Raw genomic sequence first — 18276 nt, 5'->3', positions numbered from 1 at the left:
AGTACTGATAAACTCCATCATCTGAGTAATCCTACAGTTAATAGTTAATTATGACCCTCATAAGCAGAGGTGGAAAATCCAGATTCAAAAAATAAAAGTCCTCCCCAGTATTTTGTTCACCTGGATTTGCTCATTTTTTCAGCCAGAGGGTGAAACTAATTAGTGAATTTAGCTGGATGAGTTAATGGATTACATAATTTTTATAAGCCTACTTCTACTGCAAACCATATTATTATCATAAATACCCTTTAAACATTTTTTGTGCCGCTGATATAACTCCCCTTTTATGTGTGTAGGGCACCTCCCACAAAAATAATGATACAGCAAAACACCACAAAAAATATGCTACTGTCACATGCTGCCGTATTAAGAAAACATAAGTCATGTGGGGTTTTTGATCCATGGTTAATTAGGTTTTATATTTGATATGGTTGAATTTAGGTTATTTTGATGCAGTTCTCAATCGCAATGAAATAGGCTGTGGTATGTGCTGGTATGGCCAAATGGGAGTAATTTCAACAACAGCTGCCTTATCAAGCTACACCCTTTTTATCTAAGCCACTCTAGATCAAAATTCCAGTTCTGAAAGATAACAATATATTTTCCGGAAACGTTTCAAACTAAGAGTTTTCTCACAAGTAAGTACTGATCTTGCGAGGTTCAAACTAGAATCCATTTTTCTGACTTCAAAGTACTGTAGTCTAGTTTTACATTAGTTACTTTAGGAAAATCGTTGGGATTACTGACTAAGAAACATGCGCACTCCGCTTATTTCCTGGACTTCCAAAGGGGTTCCATACGCTTCATTGGAAAACGAGTTGCCGTCTCGCAAGCGTATCTGTGCGGACATTGGATCTTGACTGTAATGTTGACAATTCACTAGCTACTATCTGCATACTTGTATGAACTCCACTTACAGATCGTGTGCGCCGTTAAGTTAACGCCGTGTTTGTTTCTGGAGACGGTCAGTATTGTTTAGAAATGAAAACGCTTTGACAAAACGACTACTTACAAAGGTAAGTAGTTCCCGTTGAAACAAAATGTTGAACTCTATGACTTCCATTTAAAAATCGCATTTTACTCATATAAAGTACTGCAAAATCTTTTAAATTAATGTTTGAATACCCCATCTAGACATAATTGACCCAATTCTAATTACTTATTTGATTAAAGTGTGATGTGATGTAATGTAATGACTTATCAGCCAACATTTTTTCTAAAGCAGGAGGCCCACAGGGATTTAACTCACATTAGTCCCCATAAGTACTGATAAACTCCATCATCTGAGTAATCCTACAGTTAATAGTTAATTATGACCCTCATAAGCAGAGGTGGAAAATCCAGATTCAAAAAATAAAAGTCCTCCCCAGTATTTTGTTCACCTGGATTTGCTCATTTTTTCAGCCAGAGGGTGAAACTAATTAGTGAATTTAGCTGGATGAGTTAATGGATTACATAATTTTTATAAGCCTACTTCTACTGCAAACCATATTATTATCATAAATACCCTTTAAACATTTTTTGTGCCGCTGATATAACTCCCCTTTTATGTGTGTAGGGCACCTCCCACAAAAATAATGATACAGCAAAACACCACAAAAAATATGCTACTGTCACATGCTGCCGTATTAAGAAAACATAAGTCATGTGGGGTTTTTGATCCATGGTTAATTAGGTTTTATATTTGATATGGTTGAATTTAGGTTATTTTGATGCAGTTCTCAATCGCAATGAAATAGGCTGTGGTATGTGCTGGTATGGCCAAATGGGAGTAATTTCAACAACAGCTGCCTTATCAAGCTACACCCTTTTTATCTAAGCCACTCTAGATCAAAATTCCAGTTCTGAAAGATAACAATATATTTTCCGGAAACGTTTCAAACTAAGAGTTTTCTCACAAGTAAGTACTGATCTTGCGAGGTTCAAACTAGAATCCATTTTTCTGACTTCAAAGTACTGTAGTCTAGTTTTACATTAGTTACTTTAGGAAAATCGTTGGGATTACTGACTAAGAAACATGCGCACTCCGCTTATTTCCTGGACTTCCAAAGGGGTTCCATACGCTTCATTGGAAAACGAGTTGCCGTCTCGCAAGCGTATCTGTGCGGACATTGGATCTTGACTGTAATGTTGACAATTCACTAGCTACTATCTGCATACTTGTATGAACTCCACTTACAGATCGTGTGCGCCGTTAAGTTAACGCCGTGTTTGTTTCTGGAGACGGTCAGTATTGTTTAGAAATGAAAACGCTTTGACAAAACGACTACTTACAAAGGTAAGTAGTTCCCGTTGAAACAAAATGTTGAACTCTATGACTTCCATTTAAAAATCGCATTTTACTCATATAAAGTACTGCAAAATCTTTTAAATTAATGTTTGAATACCCCATCTAGACATAATTGACCCAATTCTAATTACTTATTTGATTAAAGTGTGATGTGATGTAATGTAATGACTTATCAGCCAACATTTTTTCTAAAGCAGGAGGCCCACAGGGATTTAACTCACATTAGTCCCCATAAGTACTGATAAACTCCATCATCTGAGTAATCCTACAGTTAATAGTTAATTATGACCCTCATAAGCAGAGGTGGAAAATCCAGATTCAAAAAATAAAAGTCCTCCCCAGTATTTTGTTCACCTGGATTTGCTCATTTTTTCAGCCAGAGGGTGAAACTAATTAGTGAATTTAGCTGGATGAGTTAATGGATTACATAATTTTTATAAGCCTACTTCTACTGCAAACCATATTATTATCATAAATACCCTTTAAACATTTTTTGTGCCGCTGATATAACTCCCCTTTTATGTGTGTAGGGCACCTCCCACAAAAATAATGATACAGCAAAACACCACAAAAAATATGCTACTGTCACATGCTGCCGTATTAAGAAAACATAAGTCATGTGGGGTTTTTGATCCATGGTTAATTAGGTTTTATATTTGATATGGTTGAATTTAGGTTATTTTGATGCAGTTCTCAATCGCAATGAAATAGGCTGTGGTATGTGCTGGTATGGCCAAATGGGAGTAATTTCAACAACAGCTGCCTTATCAAGCTACACCCTTTTTATCTAAGCCACTCTAGATCAAAATTCCAGTTCTGAAAGATAACAATATATTTTCCGGAAACGTTTCAAACTAAGAGTTTTCTCACAAGTAAGTACTGATCTTGCGAGGTTCAAACTAGAATCCATTTTTCTGACTTCAAAGTACTGTAGTCTAGTTTTACATTAGTTACTTTAGGAAAATCGTTGGGATTACTGACTAAGAAACATGCGCACTCCGCTTATTTCCTGGACTTCCAAAGGGGTTCCATACGCTTCATTGGAAAACGAGTTGCCGTCTCGCAAGCGTATCTGTGCGGACATTGGATCTTGACTGTAATGTTGACAATTCACTAGCTACTATCTGCAGACTTGTATGAACTCCACTTACAGATCGTGTGCGCCGTTAAGTTAACGCCGTGTTTGTTTCTGGAGACGGTCAGTATTGTTTAGAAATGAAAACGCTTTGACAAAACGACTACTTACAAAGGTAGTTAATTTTCTGATAATTATGTATAGTTTATACTGAGCTAACCTCCATACCTTAGCCAGCGTTGTAGACACCAGTAAACTAGAGAGCTAGACTAGCAGTTACCTTCCAGATTCAGTGCTGTATGATAGTTTGGAAGCCAGCAGCTATCGATACAATAAACTTCAACTTTAAGTTCAAGTTCGTTGAAGCTAAGTTTGCCGAATGACCACTTTTAACTTGGCTAGCTAGTTAGCAGTACTACAATCAGTATAGTTTAGCTAGCAAGCCTAGTAGCAAACTGAAGAATAACTAGACTAGTTAACGCTAGTTCTTGTCCAATTCGCAAATCCCCTAGCCGACTAGTATTGAGAACGTTGTTTTCGTTTACGACATGTTTCGCGGATAATAAGACCCAAGTTACAACCAAACAACATGCTGTTGTTCAGTAGCTACCACTCGGGTGGATTGTTGCTACGACTTGGCAGTCAGCCGTAACTAGCTAGCACTTAGCTTTAGCTTAGGCAAAGTTGTTGTGTTGACTGGAGTGTCGTTACCACTCCGCTTTGCACGACCAGCTAATATCGTTCTGTTGAAAGTGACATCGTATAGATCAAGATAATATTACATTAATTTACGAAAACTTCTCCCGGATCTTTTTACACTGTGTTAATCGGAAATTTATAAACTTATAGCTACTAGCTAACTTGTTAAATTCATTAGCTAACGTTACTCTTGCGACTTTGTATAATACTAATAATAATATTAATACTACAGCGTGTGATTAACTAGCTTAGCTGATGTTATGAGGTATTGTTGCGCCAGCTGTGCTACCCTACAATTTATGTTTTTGGTGGCTCTGTCTTACAGGGAGTTACTGGGAGTTGCGCATTCAGTGTTTCCCACATAAATAGATATATTACCGATGGTGCTTGCACACATATCCAGTATGCTCCTTGTTATAGACACCTAACCTTTCTGGAAATATTTTTTTCTGTGCCTGAATGTGTACTTGTTTAATAATTTGCATTGCTAAGGAAATAGAGCCAAATATTCCCCAGTGTATTATAGACTATATCAACAGTGTTAAGTCATGACTCATTGACGTGAACAAATTTTGGTAAATTAATTTAGATTCAGTTGTATTTGGTGTAGAGTGAAAGAAACAGCGGCCGCATGTTTCGGAGAACGCGTATGCGTGTCGGGGCTCTCTCGAATTAGCACAGGATGTTGCAGAAATGAAGTGAGCCCAGAAATAGGACTGAACTTCCCAGCGAGGGAAAAATATAAGGTATAAATATTAATAGCAAGATTATCTACTTGACTTATTTTCAGAAAATGCTTTTCCCTGGTGGTGGTGGTTGTAGAACTTGAGCATATGCGTGAACAGGGATACATTTTAAGCTTTGTTTTCTCTCTATAGTGAATACATAATAATGGGCTATTTGTTCTGTTCTTTGTACAGCTGCTATCGAGATCCCAGTGATGAAACGTGCTATATCAGGGGTGTGCAGTCCCATCCAAAAAGAGCCGGTTTGGGTGCCAGATTTTTGTTTTAGCCCAGAACTACTACACCTGATTCAACCAAATACCTATTCATGGTCTTCAGTCAATGCCTTGATAAGTATAATCAGGTATCTCAGTGCTGGACTAAAAACAAAAAATCTGCACCGAAATTGGCCTTTGCTGGACATAAGACTGGACCCCTCTGTTCTAGAGAGATCCGTTTTTTTTTTGTTTTTTTTCAGATGTTTTTGCTTTTACCTGTTTTTACAGATGCCTATATTTTTAAATGAGTGCCAGGCCTAACCCAGGATGATGTTTAGAACTTTGCCAGCCAGAACGCTCCTGTTCTTGGGGCTGTGTCTCACCGGGCGTCGAGGCTTGGCATCGGCCCCTGAGCTAAAGGAACCTCCGAAGAGAATAGGTAATCTAAAGCCACCAGTGATAGCAAACTGTCCCTCCTGTTAGCTAACAATATGTTTGTGATGGCACGTTACCTTCTGCGTTTGTGTATTTTTTATTTCTTTGTTTAAGAATTTGGTTTTGTTGTATTTTAGACAGTGTCCTACTGAACATCCCAAAACGCAGCACCTAACATTAATGTATTAATGTATACATGCAAATAAATGAATAAGTAACAAATGATAAATAAAAAAATAATTAACTTGTGTATTTGTAATGGGTGCATATTCCACTGGCTGAACGACTTGTTCGTGGCTTCCTGTTCCTCAGCGGTGGTCGGGGGAGGCATCGGGGGCACTGCTACGGCCTACTACCTGCGGCAGGAGTTCGGGACGGGGGTGAAGATCGACCTGTTTGAGCCCGGGACCGTGGGAGGGCGCCTGGCCACGGAGGAGATCGGGGGGGCCGAGTACGAGACGGGGGGGTCTGTCATACACCCCCTCAACCTGCACATGAAGCACTTTTTGGAAAAGCTGGGTATGAGGCCTAAGGCTGCAGTAGCTTGTCTGAGTCGTTGACTTGGTCCTGGGGTTCCTGTGTGCTGGTCTCTGTGCCGGTTATGGCGCCTGTTGAAAAATGTTCTTCCAATATTAAATTAGTAAATTTTATTCCGGTGACATTCGTGTTCGTGTTGGCCTGAATTTACCTTTATTATTCTGCTCCTGCACCCAGGCCTGTCCCAGCGAAAGGATGTCCCCTCCAAAATGGCCATTTTCGACGGCGAGCAGCTGATCTTCGAGGAGAGCGACTGGTTCATCGTCAACTTCCTGCGCATACTCTGGCGATACGGGTTTAACTTCCTGCGCATGCAAATGTGGGTGGAGGGCATCTTGGACAAATTCATGAGGTACGGTTTAAAACGGCGCCTTACTGGAGGGAAATGAGGTCAGTGCTGCAGAACTGGACGCTGTGCCTGCAAGGGCAACCTTGAAACACAAGGCGATTTGTGGTGCCTTCATTGCAAGGAAATCAAGGACCATTAAAATCTGTGAGAACAGTCAACCCCCGTTCAATACTTTGGAGACAGCAATCCCATGATGCACTGCTCAGTTTTGTTTATAAACAAATTTATTTTAAAAATGCTCAATCTTAATTTCCCATTTTCTTTTTTTTTTTTCTTTTCACCTGAAGTTCCCTTTAAACACTGCAAATGTATCAGGTTATATCAGGTGTGTAACTTCAAAAAAGCAATCAAACCTGACCATGATCCATTTCAAAATGAAATATAGTTTTGGCTAATGCACTCAGAGACAGAGTTGGGGTCAGTTTGATTTCAGTTCAGTTTGGGAAATTATGTTTATCTCATTATCAGTTCAATTCATTGTTTGGTTCATGAATTGAATTAAAATTTATTTCCAACATTGACTGAATTGACATTGAACTGATTCCCAAGTGTGGTCGGAGCATATTTTAAATGGACTGTTTACATTGGCTAGGTGCATATTCATTTGAATGCTCTTGTGTAAGCGTTTCTTCCAGGCATTATGTCCATCTCTTTATTTAGAAGGAGGAGAGGACCTGCATGCTCATGGATCCACCCCTCTTAGGGACCTGTCTGTTCATTTCTCCCTCCCCATACTGTGTTCTCATTCTCCCTCACCCTCAGGATCTACCAGTATCAGCAGTTTGGCTACTCCTTCTCCAGCGTCAAATGCCTCCTGCATGCAATGGGCGGGGATGACTTCCTCCTCCTGGCCAATCAGACACTGGAGGAGGCCATGCTGGGGGCGGGGTTCTCTCAGAGCTTCCTGAACGAGATCGTGGTGCCCGTGGCCCGGGTCAACTACGGCCAGAGCGTCCGCATCAACGGCTTCGTGGGTACGGGCAAGGGGATGGGAGAGCGCTGATGTCCAATCAGACGTTGCGATGAAAAGGCTGTTGGAGAGAATGTGGTCTAAAGGTCCAGAGGACTGATGAAGCCAGAGAAGTGGAGATGAGATGCAGCGAGGATAAGAGGATACACAGAGAAAAGAACGGGCCGTTGGGCCAGTGTGGGCTTCTGGTTTGTCTCGTTTGTCTTGAGCCGGGCTGGGTTACAGTGCCTGTGGGTTTCTGTGGTTTCCTTTCGATCAGCAGCCAGTTTTGGTCTTGGTAGGTCGAGGTGTGTGGAGCACAGCTGAAATGCAGTGGCATATCCGTTAACAACAGTGGCTTGTCAGAAGTTCAATGATCAACAATGATCATTTGGGTTAAGTCTGTCCCAAGTACTGAAGGAGGTGCGGAATGTTCCATCAATATTAAATTTAAAGACCTTTGAATCTAATTTTAATTTGGGGAAGATGGATAGATAGATCGATAGCTTTATTGTCCTCAAAGAGGAAATTCCTTACCACAGCCAGTGCACATAATGATACAGCACATGACATATAATATAATACAACAAGATACAATATATATTGCATATATACAAGACAGTTGTGCAGTTGTGCTCTTGATGTGCGTGCTTATGACATACCCAAGTCCTCTGCTTCTGGTCGAGACCTTTAGCGTTTGAAAAATGAGTCCCTCCTGATTAATCACGTTAGTGCATTCCTGATGTACTGGTGTGTAGCTGACTGTGTGTCCGTGGTCCTCAGGGGCAGTGTCTCTGGCAGGGGCAGATTCGGGCCTGTGGGCAGTGGACGGGGGTAATAAGAGGATTTGCTCTGGACTGCTGTACCACAGTAAGGCAGAGTTGAAACCAGCGCGGGTTACCGCCATCTCCAGCAAACAGCGCCCCCTGAAAGCTGGTAAGAGCACTGAATGCCCAGAGATTCTTCTGATCGCCGTGCCAAGGGAACTTATTCATGAAGTGTCTCTAGAGTAGAAACACTGACCTGGGATTGCCTGTATCCTAACCTAACCCGTTATGAACTAAAAGGGATCTGGGATCAGCTCAGTCTTTTAGCTCATAATGCATTAGGTTAGGATATAGCCTGGAGAAAACTGATCCTAGATCATCACCCATATTCATGAAGGGTCTCTGATTGAGTGCTGATCTAGGATCAGTTTTCTCCTGGCTATATCCTAACCTTATGCATTATGAGCTAAAAGACTGAGCTGATCTCAGAGCTCATCTCAGGGCCTATATTCATAAACCATCTTAGCGTTTAGTGCCGTTTAATCTGATATGCAAATTGATGATGCATTAAAATATGGACATGCATACACACACAAACCCATTATGAACGCGAGATATTTTTTGTCCCCTCTGACTTTGTCTCTCTCCCCTTCTGCTTGCAGGGGGCGTGGCCTCTCTGTATGAGGTCAGCTATGTTGGGGATTCTGGTTCCGCCCACTCCCTTTATGACATCGTGATTGTTGCCGCACCCCTCCACCAGGGCCTCTCCGAGATCGCCTTCCACGGCTTCAACCCGCCCATCCCCTCCCACTTCTCTGGCCGATATCAGCAGACGGTGACCACTCTGGTGCACGGCCTCCTCAACACCTCCTTCCTGGGGGTCACCGACCCCCCCTCGGAGTTCCGGGTGTCCGAAGTCCTGACCATGGAGCACAAGGACTCGGTCATCCACAGCCTGAGCTCCATCGACCCGGTCCAGATCCCGGCCGGCTACTCCCGCCCTCCCGCCAGCCTCCCCAAAGTGTGGAAGATCTTCTCGCCCCAGCCCCTGACCGAGGCACAGCTCTCCGGCATCTTCCTGTCCCGAGACACCGTGCGGGAGAGGCGGTGGCTGGCGTACCCCTCGTACGGCCGGCCCCTCAGGAAGACGCCCCCGTTCGTCCTGCACGAGCGTCTGTACTACCTGGGCGCGGTGGAGTGGGCGGCCAGCGCCATGGAGATGAGCGCCATCTCCGCCCGCAACGTGGTGCTGCTGGCGCACCACCGCTGGCACGGGCAGCAGGCCAGAATCGACCAGGAGGACCTGCACGTGCGGCTCAGGAGCGAGCTTTAGGGAGCAGGGGCGGGGGGGCGGTGTGGGCTGGCCTGGTCGGGGGTCCTCAGATTGGGCCACTGGTGGACCCCAATGTGTATGCAGGTTTTTGTTTCAAGCATAATTACAACAGGGTACTCATGACTGGGTTTGAGAAGCCCACATGCTGGGGTCTCAGGACTGGGATTGAGAAGCCCGCACGCTGGGGTCTCAGGACTGGGTTTGATTTGGAATGCACTGTACGGTGGTGGCATGCTTCTGCAGTCCTTCTCCTGTCTACTATTTTTACATTTTTTCATTACAGTAAATGTTGATGTAACAAAGTGGGTATTGTGAGGCTAACTGATCAGGATTTGGGTAAATGGCGTATTTGTCAGCCCTAGTGCCTTTATTATGATAAACAACCCACATTATTCAACTAGAATTAATTGAGTGACAGATGGGCAGGGTGAGATCGTGGTTCAATTAAGAGATCAATGTAATATTGAAATGATTGACAGCTATCTTAATCTGAATGATTAACTGTAATTGAATGGAAGGGTAAAATGACTTAAAAATTGGGAAGCTGCATTTAAATTATGGTGTTGTAGACCTTTAAGCACTTGTGTTACGACCTGGTCTAGGGTCAGACTGCAACAGGGTGAATGATAAGGGAAATGGGTAGGGAAACGTACTGCAAACCAGTCAGTAACTCTGGTCCTTATCTGCCTATCCAAATCTAACTGGTTGCTGGTTAGTCTTTGAAGGTTGCTGGGCACAGGGTGGCTTTGGACGCTGAACTTCAGACAATTAGCTGATAGTCGGAAACTAAAAGGCAGAATACCGTACCCCCTACGGAGCATTAGATCTCCACCCAGAATAGCTTCAAAAACAATAAAAGAAAATGAACAAAGCAAAATAACTTCCGTCCCGATGGAAGGATTTTCAGTCCAACTGGGAACACGCTAACTGACCGGAGCACTAAGCGGCGAGCGGAGGGCAAAAACGTGAGTCGAAGTCAAAACTTCAGATTTCGCACAGTCAAACACAAAATCCAGTCCGCAAATAAATCAGAGGGGCTAGGCGAGAATCGGAATTGAATGCGAGAGCGAAAGGTCAGAAACAAAATCACAGGGCAAACAAACTAGAAGGGCTAATGCAAGAGTCCAAGGAAATGAGTCAGTTGTCATACACGATATCAATTCAGCAAACAAACCAGAAGGGCTGGACGGGAATCGGGAGTCAAACAAAGATGGGGTCAAATATGCAAAGTCAAAGGAAGCAATCACTGAACACACCACAGCAACCTCGAGTTCAAAGAGCTAGTCTCCGCTGGTAGGGGGAAAAGGGCGGCTTTCTCACGCAGAGCAACCAGATCCGGAAACGATTAATCAGATGACAACCGGATGGAAGAAACACACGCAAAAGCACCAGATGTAAACAACTTACTCCTGGGGTCGTAACACTTGTTTCCACAAAAGGAGTTCGCATAAACTACTTTTTTTAAATCGTTTTTGTTCCCCCCGCTGACATACTTATATTTCTTAATGAGTGAATGGAAGCTCCTTTTCATATTAATGGCAGTGATCGTTCTAGAATACTGAAAGGTACTTGTCTCACGTAAAGGTGAATGAATGTGGTGTAATGGCAGGGTTTGTTAGATTGAATGTAATTTAGTGTACTGTACGTGCTGCGGGTTTTGTCTTAAGAGTCGAGCATTCCAGAGTCCCCTGTGTTTCTCAAGTCGACTATGCACTGAACTGATGTAGAACTACTAAGTCCTTTCCTTGGAAACGCACAAAAGAGTACCAGCCTTACTGTGTATTGTCTTTTTAAAAATAAACTGCTTTTGTCAACGACAAAAAAAAAAAGTTTGGTTATAATCTCAGTTTTTCATATTGAACTGTGGTGTGTGTGTGTTGGCTGCAGAGAGTGCCAGTCTACAGTCACGTTTTGGGGGTATTTCACGAAGCAGGGCCCTGTTTCCTGAAGCAGGATTACCGAGTTAGCTGTGTAGCTGCGCTGAGTAAAACCCAGAACCCTCCCAAATCTCCAAAATGGACTGAAGTGAAAAGAGCTGCTCCGGTTTTACTCAGCAGTTATCCAGCTAACTCTGCTGTGTGAAACCCCCCCAGGATTCCTCTAATCCCGCTGCATGGAACAGGGCCCTGTTTGCTTTTAGATGTCAATATATGGAAGAATTCAATGTGAACAGTACGGTTGAACACAGCACCTGAATTACAGAACTTGAGTGTATGTATGTACACCTGCATAATTTGTAGAAGGCAGTTGTAAACGGACATTGTGCCTTACCAGGTGGGTTGAATTTTAGCGCTGCTGCTGTGTGTGGAGTGGGAGACGAGGGTTAGAACCCTACCCCTGGATATTTAACACTTTGCCGCCTAGGAATGAAACACCACAGTATACTGGATGAGAGGAAGTGAAACTTACAAATGTATTGATAAACATGCTTCTCATTTGTCAAACAGACAGATTTGCCAGCCGTAGCTCAGATGTTTTATGCTGTTTCCCATTTAAGAAAATTGAATATTTGTCACTGGGGATATTTACTGTTGTATTGAATTGATTGATGATGAACTTGGCATGCGTAGGTAGCCCCATTATCAATAGTAAGTATACTGAGCAGGAATTCTAGACTAAAATAGATGCCTATGGCTAGGGCGGGAAAGCCTTGATCTCCCGACGCCTCCAGGATAGGGGGAACCCCTTAATTTAGGAATACTGAGAGTTGTACATTTTCATTCATAGCACCATCTAGCGTTTACGCACGGTATATTAGTCGGAAGTGCGACTGCGTGCGCGTGTCGGCGCTTTTCAGACGTCCCAGTGTCATGGATACACAATGCGGGGATCTCTCTGCTCTAAGTATCTCTGACGAGTATCCTTCTACAGGTTCTGTTGAGCCAGTTCACAGTGCGGGCACGCCGCAGGGAGAGGGAGAGGACAATGCGGGTGGATTTGGGGAATTAGCAGAGTTGCCTATTGAAATAAACGAGAGACGTCCTACTTGTTTACGGTGTGGGTAAGTCGAACTGCTACATTTGCAGCATGCACCTCTGAGTACTATGCTTATTTTTACGTGAATGAGGTTGTGTTTAAAGCGGCAATCACCACCAAAGGACAACACCAATGTGGTCAACACAATGTGAATTGTAGACATCTAAGTACTGCTACTGTGTTCTGACTGGAGAAAGTGAAATGACGTTATAGGCGAGTGCAATTCAATACAGGAAACAGTTGCGTGTCGTATGAGCACGTACTGTGGACGGCGTCATGTGTTACGTAGTTTGTTCGCTGATCATAGGTGCGCGCAAGGACGTCCCAAACCGTTTCAAAGTATTTCCAAGATGATGATTATGATGATAATAATAAACGCGTGTTCATATTATTATTATTATTTTGTCATTTTCTAGGTTATAATACGGTAGTTTAAAATACTGTGGAAGCAAATGGTTCGAGTTTTAGCAGTTTGTAGAAGGAACATGAAAAACAGGTCTATGTTCTGTTCTGTCAGAAATATGTGCTACTTAGTGCTTCCAATGTAAATAAGCAACGCGGAATGCATGATCCATGCAACTTAAGTCTGCCAAAAAAACCTATATATACTATATATATATACAGTATATAATAATATAAAATATTTCACTTGATTTGTAAATTCTGTTGGGATCCATTCAAATACATGTGGGTGAATTTTAGGAGCTTTGCATCATGTGCCACTCTGAATATTTGTAGATAAGCAGATGGCTTGCAAATCAGCTGACCTTCTGGCAAAGGAGAAAGCTCTTTAAAATGCCTGCACAACATGACATTCGTCTTTGCTTGGTGTTCCTATCAATGTGTCAGCCTGACCTCGCTTGATGCTCTCTCCACTCCAGTCGCCCCCAGAAGGTGTGCTTGTGTCCCTTTCTGCCAGTGCGCCCCCTGGAGGTGTCCACAAGCCTTTACATCGTACAGCACCCTGCAGAAGTGAGTTGGATTGTGGAAAACTGGGGGAAAGTGTAGACGGTTGGGATTGGCAATGTTTATGTGCAGCTTTGTGCAGGAAATGAATTTCATTCACAAAGGACAGTTTAAAATAATGATTTCAGTTAAGGAAATGTAAAAACTGTGCTGTTATATGCGCATAAAATGCCAGCCTGAAGTGTGGTGTGGTTACAGAAGGTTTGGTCGCTGCTGTTCATCCTGTGTGAATTGAATGAATGAAGATTAAGACTGCAGATGAGGTTTTCATTTTATGGATTTTATGGACACTGAACAAATACATATATCCTAAGTTAAATAATTGCTGCTATTTGCTGATAATTGTGCAGTGTTTTATAACTGTCTCAGTAAAATTTAAAGATGATATCAGCATGAAACATTATGGTGACAAATATCATGAAATCCGTTTTGTCTGTCCATTCTATACACGATATACATGCCAGAAATGTGGCAAAGATGTCTCGCCGAATTCTGGGACAAGTTCTTATAATGTGATTGTTTTCCTCCCATGTTTTATGTGCACAGGGTGAATAATTACGCAGCTCTGTGTCTCTTTGGCCCTGTTTTATCAGTCTGTAGCAGGCTTGTGTTTATTTGTGCCTTTTTTCCCAGGAGAGCCGAGTGCTTCGCACGGTGCCTCTGCTGGCCGCGTGTCTTCCTCCTGAAAGATGCAGGGTTTTTGTTGGAAGGCGATTTAACGAGGAGAGGTGAGTATCTTAAAGAAGGTATATAGCAAATTTTAATGAGAGCAATTTTCACCGAGAAGATTAAAATGTTACATATCGTTTTGATAAAATGTGCCAACAGTAAAAAAAAAAAGAAAAAAACAAGAATGTTCTATTTTAAAAAAAATATGCAGGTCCTTTGCAAACATTTAGAAACTTTATTCATTCTATGGCTTGTGGCGCATTTTCTGTTACCAAATTCCAGACTTCGAAAGAGATTGGAATATTGCATACAGGTCATTTTAATGCCAAACTAAGAAAGATTTTTTCAAAACTAAAGAAGTGAGCTGCTTTGCATCCGCCTTTAAAGGTTTTTTTTTTTTTTTTAAATAATTTTGATGCGTTGTTATGGGAACAGGAACCCCGAGCTGGCGGCCGTGTGCCAGGACCCCAGAACCCTAATCCTGTACCCGGGCTCGGAGGCGGAGAACCTGGAGGACCTGAGCGTGGACTTCGCGGCTGCCGCCCACAGCGTCATCATCATCGACGGGACGTGGAGTCAGGCCAAGGACATGTTCCACAGGAACGCGCTCTTTCGCTCGCCCAAGCAGGTGGCTCGGCCCTCGTGTCTGCACTTCGCCCAAAAACGGTTCATCTGTGAGAGGTTTAGATCCGGCCTCCCCAGGCTGGGCCTTACAGAGCTACAGGGTCTCTGCCGGTGTCTGTTTCTGTAACTTTAAATCAGCAACCAGTTTAAACCCAAGACACCAGGCAAACTGAGCGAAGTGCACTGGTCTGCGTTAGGTTCTGAGTGACAGAACTGAAACTGCGGGACTTGTTGCTGTTCAGGACCAGGGTTGCAGGCCCATTTTACATATTTGCACCTTTGAACTGACAATTTTGTTAAAGTGTTAAATCTCACATTTTTACTCATAACACAGGAGTGCCAATCCATTTTGGGATTCATTTATTTGATCTGGCATTTTTTATGGTCATGCCCTACAGCTGCAGGCTGCATAAGGTGAACATGTTTTATTGTGGTCTGGTACAGAAATGAACCAGCACTGGTGTGTCCAGCTAGAAAATTAGGCCAGAATATCTGGGATCAAAACCAGCACACACGCAAATGGACTTGTGCATCACTATGACAATGAGATAGGGATATAACCAGCACAGACCACATTTACGGTAACATTTTGTGAAAGATTTTCATTGTGTGTGTGTGTCTGTGCATTTTGTGTTTCAGGTGCAGCTGAATAGCTCTGTCTCCAGTCAGTATGTGATCAGGACTCAGCCTACCAACATGTGCCTGTCCACTCTGGAGTGTGCGGCTGTCACCTTGGCAATAATGGAGAAGAACAAAGCCATCGAGGAGGTGCGTCGTCATAAATCTGCTGTTTGTGAATTCAAGGGAACAAAACTGCTGAATGTATTTCCTTTCCTTCATTTATATAAACATTCCATGTACTTGTGTGCATGCGTTTGTGTGTGTGTATGCATGTGTTTGTGTGTATGTATGTATGTATGTATGTGTGTGTGTGCGTGTGTGCATCTGGGTTTGTATCCGTGTGTGTGTGTGTGTGTGTGTGCGTGCGTGCGTGTGGGTTTGTATCTGTGTGTGTGTGTGTATGTGTGCGTGCGTGCGTGTGTGTGCGTGCGTGTGTGTGTGTGCGTGGGTTTGTATTTGTGTATGCGTGTGGGTTTGTATCTGTGTGTGTGTGTATGTGTGCGTGCGTGCGTGCGTGCGTGCGTGCGTGCGTGCGTGTGTGTGCGTGCGTGTGTGTGTGTGCGTGGGTTTGTATCTGTGTATGTGTGTATGTGTGCGTGCGTGCGTGCGTGCGTGCGTGCGTGCGTGCGTGCGTGTGTGTGTGTGCGTGGGTTTGTATCTGTGTATGTGTGTGTGTGCGTGCGTGCGTGCGTGCGTGCGTGCGTGTGTGTGCGTGCGTGTGTGTGTGTGCGTGGGTTTGTATCTGTGTATATGTGTGTGTTTGTGCTCCCCAGCTGCTCCTGAGGCCTCTGCAGGCTCTCTGCTCCTTCCAGCTGCAGCACGGGGCCCAGGTGCACCACAGCAAGGAGCACCTGCTGAGGAACGGCCTGTACCACAAGCCCATGCCCAAAAACAAGCGCAAGATCAAGAGGATGGAGCGCCTCGTCACCAATCAGAACATTTAGGGGTGGAGGGGGCGGGCCCTCCTCCCTGTCCACACCGTTGCCGTGTGACTGTGGGAACCAGTCAGGTCCCATAATAGCTGCGATCCAGTAATTACAGTTTTTCATAAAACAAAACAAACACAAACTCTCAGGCAGCCCCTAATGCACAGACATTACCTCTGTTCACACGACACGGATAAACTCTAGACAATGCACTCTAAGGTTTTAATGAAAGGGGGACTCCAGCCAAAAATCATTATTTATTGTTGGTGCCTCCTTAAGAGTAATCTCTCATTTCTAATGTGTCACATATAATAATTTAAGCCAACAACAACAAAAATATATACAGAACCCCCCCCCCCCCCCCCAAGCAATGATGTCACGTAAACATAATGGAGGCCGAGGTCTGGTTGAAACTAAAACGAAACTTAACATCTTTAGTCACGTCTTAAATGTTGTGATTGCGAAATTGAGAAAACAATCACCCTTATGCCAATACACGGTGTTCTCCAGCCAAAAAGACATCTGCATTCATGCAAATGATGAAAAGTGTTACATCCCGGTGACATCAATTCAAATGGTCTTTTTGCAGATACAGATGAGAGATTTGGTTTTGACTGGTCACACCAGTTACTCTGGAGGCAAGACAAAAAAATTATAATATTTTGGTAGTGTTCAGACTAAGAATCTGTTAGTAAGTACACCTGCAGAGCAGGAGATGAGGAAAAACGTTTTTTGTTGTTTTTTTTGTTGTTGTTTTTTTACAGAATAAAAAAAGAAACCTGTCTAAAAAAAACTACCCTTGGTATCTTAAAACTTTAATGTTAAAGTATTTCACTGAAATAACTGGACAAATTAAGCTTCAGTCAGCCTTCAAAAATGGGGGTGAAGCAGTCGATCAGTCTAACTTGTGCATCACTGTGAGGTTTTCACACACTGGGCGTTCACAGTGGACATTTTCCGGAGGGAAGTTAAGTCATCTTTGAGCCAGTGTGGAGAAAAACTGGAAAACGAATCCGGTAAGTCAGAGCAGCCATTAATAAGAACATCGGTTTTGAAATTCAGTTTTTTCTTTCTTTGGCCTTGTCTTACATAATCATCATTGTTCTCTTCAGTCTTGAAATACCTATTTTGAAATGATCTGTTTACTGGCCTAGCAACAGATTGCTTTACTTCCGATTGTCGATTAGAGAAGAGGTCTTCCGATGACAGGTGGCTGGCGCAAAACGAAAAGAAAAAAAAAACACCATTTTGCATGCTGTAATTTAGCCTGCTGCCAAAGCTAGATTTTGCTAGATTTATAATTCAGACCGGTTCATAGTCAATGACAGTGGAAGAGTAGGACCACAGGGTGGCAATGTGGAACTTCTGCCAGTCAGTGAATATTACAGGAATTTTAAAAAGCCATCGCTGGTTTGAGCCAACATGGATTCAGTTCAGTTTTATTTGTATAGCGCTTTTTATGGAGACACTGTCACAGATGCTTTACTGTGGGAACACAAAAGAAAACTGGGAAGAAAAAAAAAACAGACAATTGAGGTTAAAAATAAAAACAAAAAACAACATGCCCGTGGGAAGAAAAGCAGTCAAAAGCTGGTGAGAAAAAACTCCCTGACGGGCAGAAATTTTGGGAGGAACCTGGCTATAGAAGGGAGCCAATTTTCCGCTAGCCAGTCCTGTGTAATGGTTTAGATAGAAGGAATGGTAACAGAAGTGTAATGAGGGATCTAGCAGAGCAAATGGTAAAATTTATTGGGCAGGTTACGGTCAGTAGAGAGATGGATAGTATGCAATTCAGAGGACCATGGTGATGCATTTAGGCCTACAGACTGCGTCATAGCCTGGGCTTAAACCAGGAGAGGGACGAGGCTGGAGCGGTCTGCAAACTCTAGGCGGGGGAAGAGGCAGAAGCCCCCAGGAATCAAACAAAAGGGAAGGATTAAGCACTGTATAATTAGGAGTTTAACTGCTGTGTGTGTAGAGACCTGAGTATAATGCCGAAAAGCCCCAGTGTGTGCTGTGCTGTGCTGTGGCAGAAAATCTCAAAGATGTGAAGAAAGGGGGCGTATACATAACCAGGAGTGTAATCCTGAACAGACAGAGCCCCAACACAGCACAGA

The 18276-nt window shown here is 43.1% G+C and overlaps 2 protein-coding genes across 8 annotated transcripts; both read left to right on the top strand.

Annotated features, from left to right (window-relative positions):
- Nucleotides 1-908: 908 nt before the first annotated feature.
- On the top strand, nucleotides 909-11206 carry pcyox1 (prenylcysteine oxidase 1). 7 transcript variants are annotated; one of them, XM_035391287.1, is made up of 7 exons: nucleotides 909-964; nucleotides 5296-5446; nucleotides 5755-5961; nucleotides 6157-6331; nucleotides 7091-7302; nucleotides 8061-8213; nucleotides 8707-11206. In XM_035391287.1, exons 2-7 carry the CDS (start codon nucleotides 5335-5337, stop codon nucleotides 9375-9377), a joined length of 1530 nt encoding a protein of 509 aa, XP_035247178.1. In that variant the 5' UTR covers nucleotides 909-964; nucleotides 5296-5334; the 3' UTR covers nucleotides 9378-11206. The 7 variants fall into 7 exon arrangements, with proteins under 7 accessions (XP_035247178.1, XP_035247179.1, XP_035247175.1 ...); XM_035391288.1 differs by lacking the exon at nucleotides 909-964 and adding an exon at nucleotides 993-1016; XM_035391284.1 differs by lacking the exon at nucleotides 909-964 and adding an exon at nucleotides 2888-3162.
- A 942-nt stretch (nucleotides 11207-12148) lies between these two features.
- Nucleotides 12149-17378, top strand: dtwd2 (DTW domain containing 2). The gene is made up of 6 exons (XM_035389905.1): nucleotides 12149-12378; nucleotides 13235-13325; nucleotides 13953-14047; nucleotides 14424-14616; nucleotides 15252-15380; nucleotides 16007-17378. The coding sequence occupies exons 1-6, from the start codon at nucleotides 12188-12190 to the stop codon at nucleotides 16175-16177; spliced, it is 870 nt and encodes a 289-aa protein (XP_035245796.1). The 5' UTR covers nucleotides 12149-12187; the 3' UTR covers nucleotides 16178-17378.
- Nucleotides 17379-18276: the final 898 nt, after the last annotated feature.

The sequence above is a fragment of the Anguilla anguilla genome, chromosome 14 (assembly GCF_013347855.1).
Source record: "Anguilla anguilla isolate fAngAng1 chromosome 14, fAngAng1.pri, whole genome shotgun sequence".
Lineage (NCBI taxonomy): Eukaryota > Metazoa > Chordata > Actinopteri > Anguilliformes > Anguillidae > Anguilla > Anguilla anguilla.
This window is presented reverse-complemented; position numbering and strand designations above follow the sequence as displayed.

What these genes read in the sequence shown, in the direction of transcription:
- pcyox1 (XM_035391287.1), top strand. Translation starts at nt 5,335, where the DNA reads ATGATGTTTAGAACTTTGCCAGCCAGAACGCTCCTGTTCTTGGGGCTG. An exon ending in GGAACCTCCGAAGAGAATAG is followed by an intron (nt 5,447 to 5,754) that starts GTAATCTAAAGC and finishes CCTGTTCCTCAG; the next exon opens with CGGTGGTCGGGGGAGGCATC. An exon ending in GCACTTTTTGGAAAAGCTGG is followed by an intron (nt 5,962 to 6,156) that starts GTATGAGGCCTA and finishes TCCTGCACCCAG; the next exon opens with GCCTGTCCCAGCGAAAGGAT.
- dtwd2 (XM_035389905.1), top strand. Translation starts at nt 12,188, where the DNA reads ATGGATACACAATGCGGGGATCTCTCTGCTCTAAGTATCTCTGACGAG. An exon ending in TCGTACAGCACCCTGCAGAA is followed by an intron (nt 13,326 to 13,952) that starts GTGAGTTGGATT and finishes CTTTTTTCCCAG; the next exon opens with GAGAGCCGAGTGCTTCGCAC. An exon ending in AGAACAAAGCCATCGAGGAG is followed by an intron (nt 15,381 to 16,006) that starts GTGCGTCGTCAT and finishes TGTGCTCCCCAG; the next exon opens with CTGCTCCTGAGGCCTCTGCA.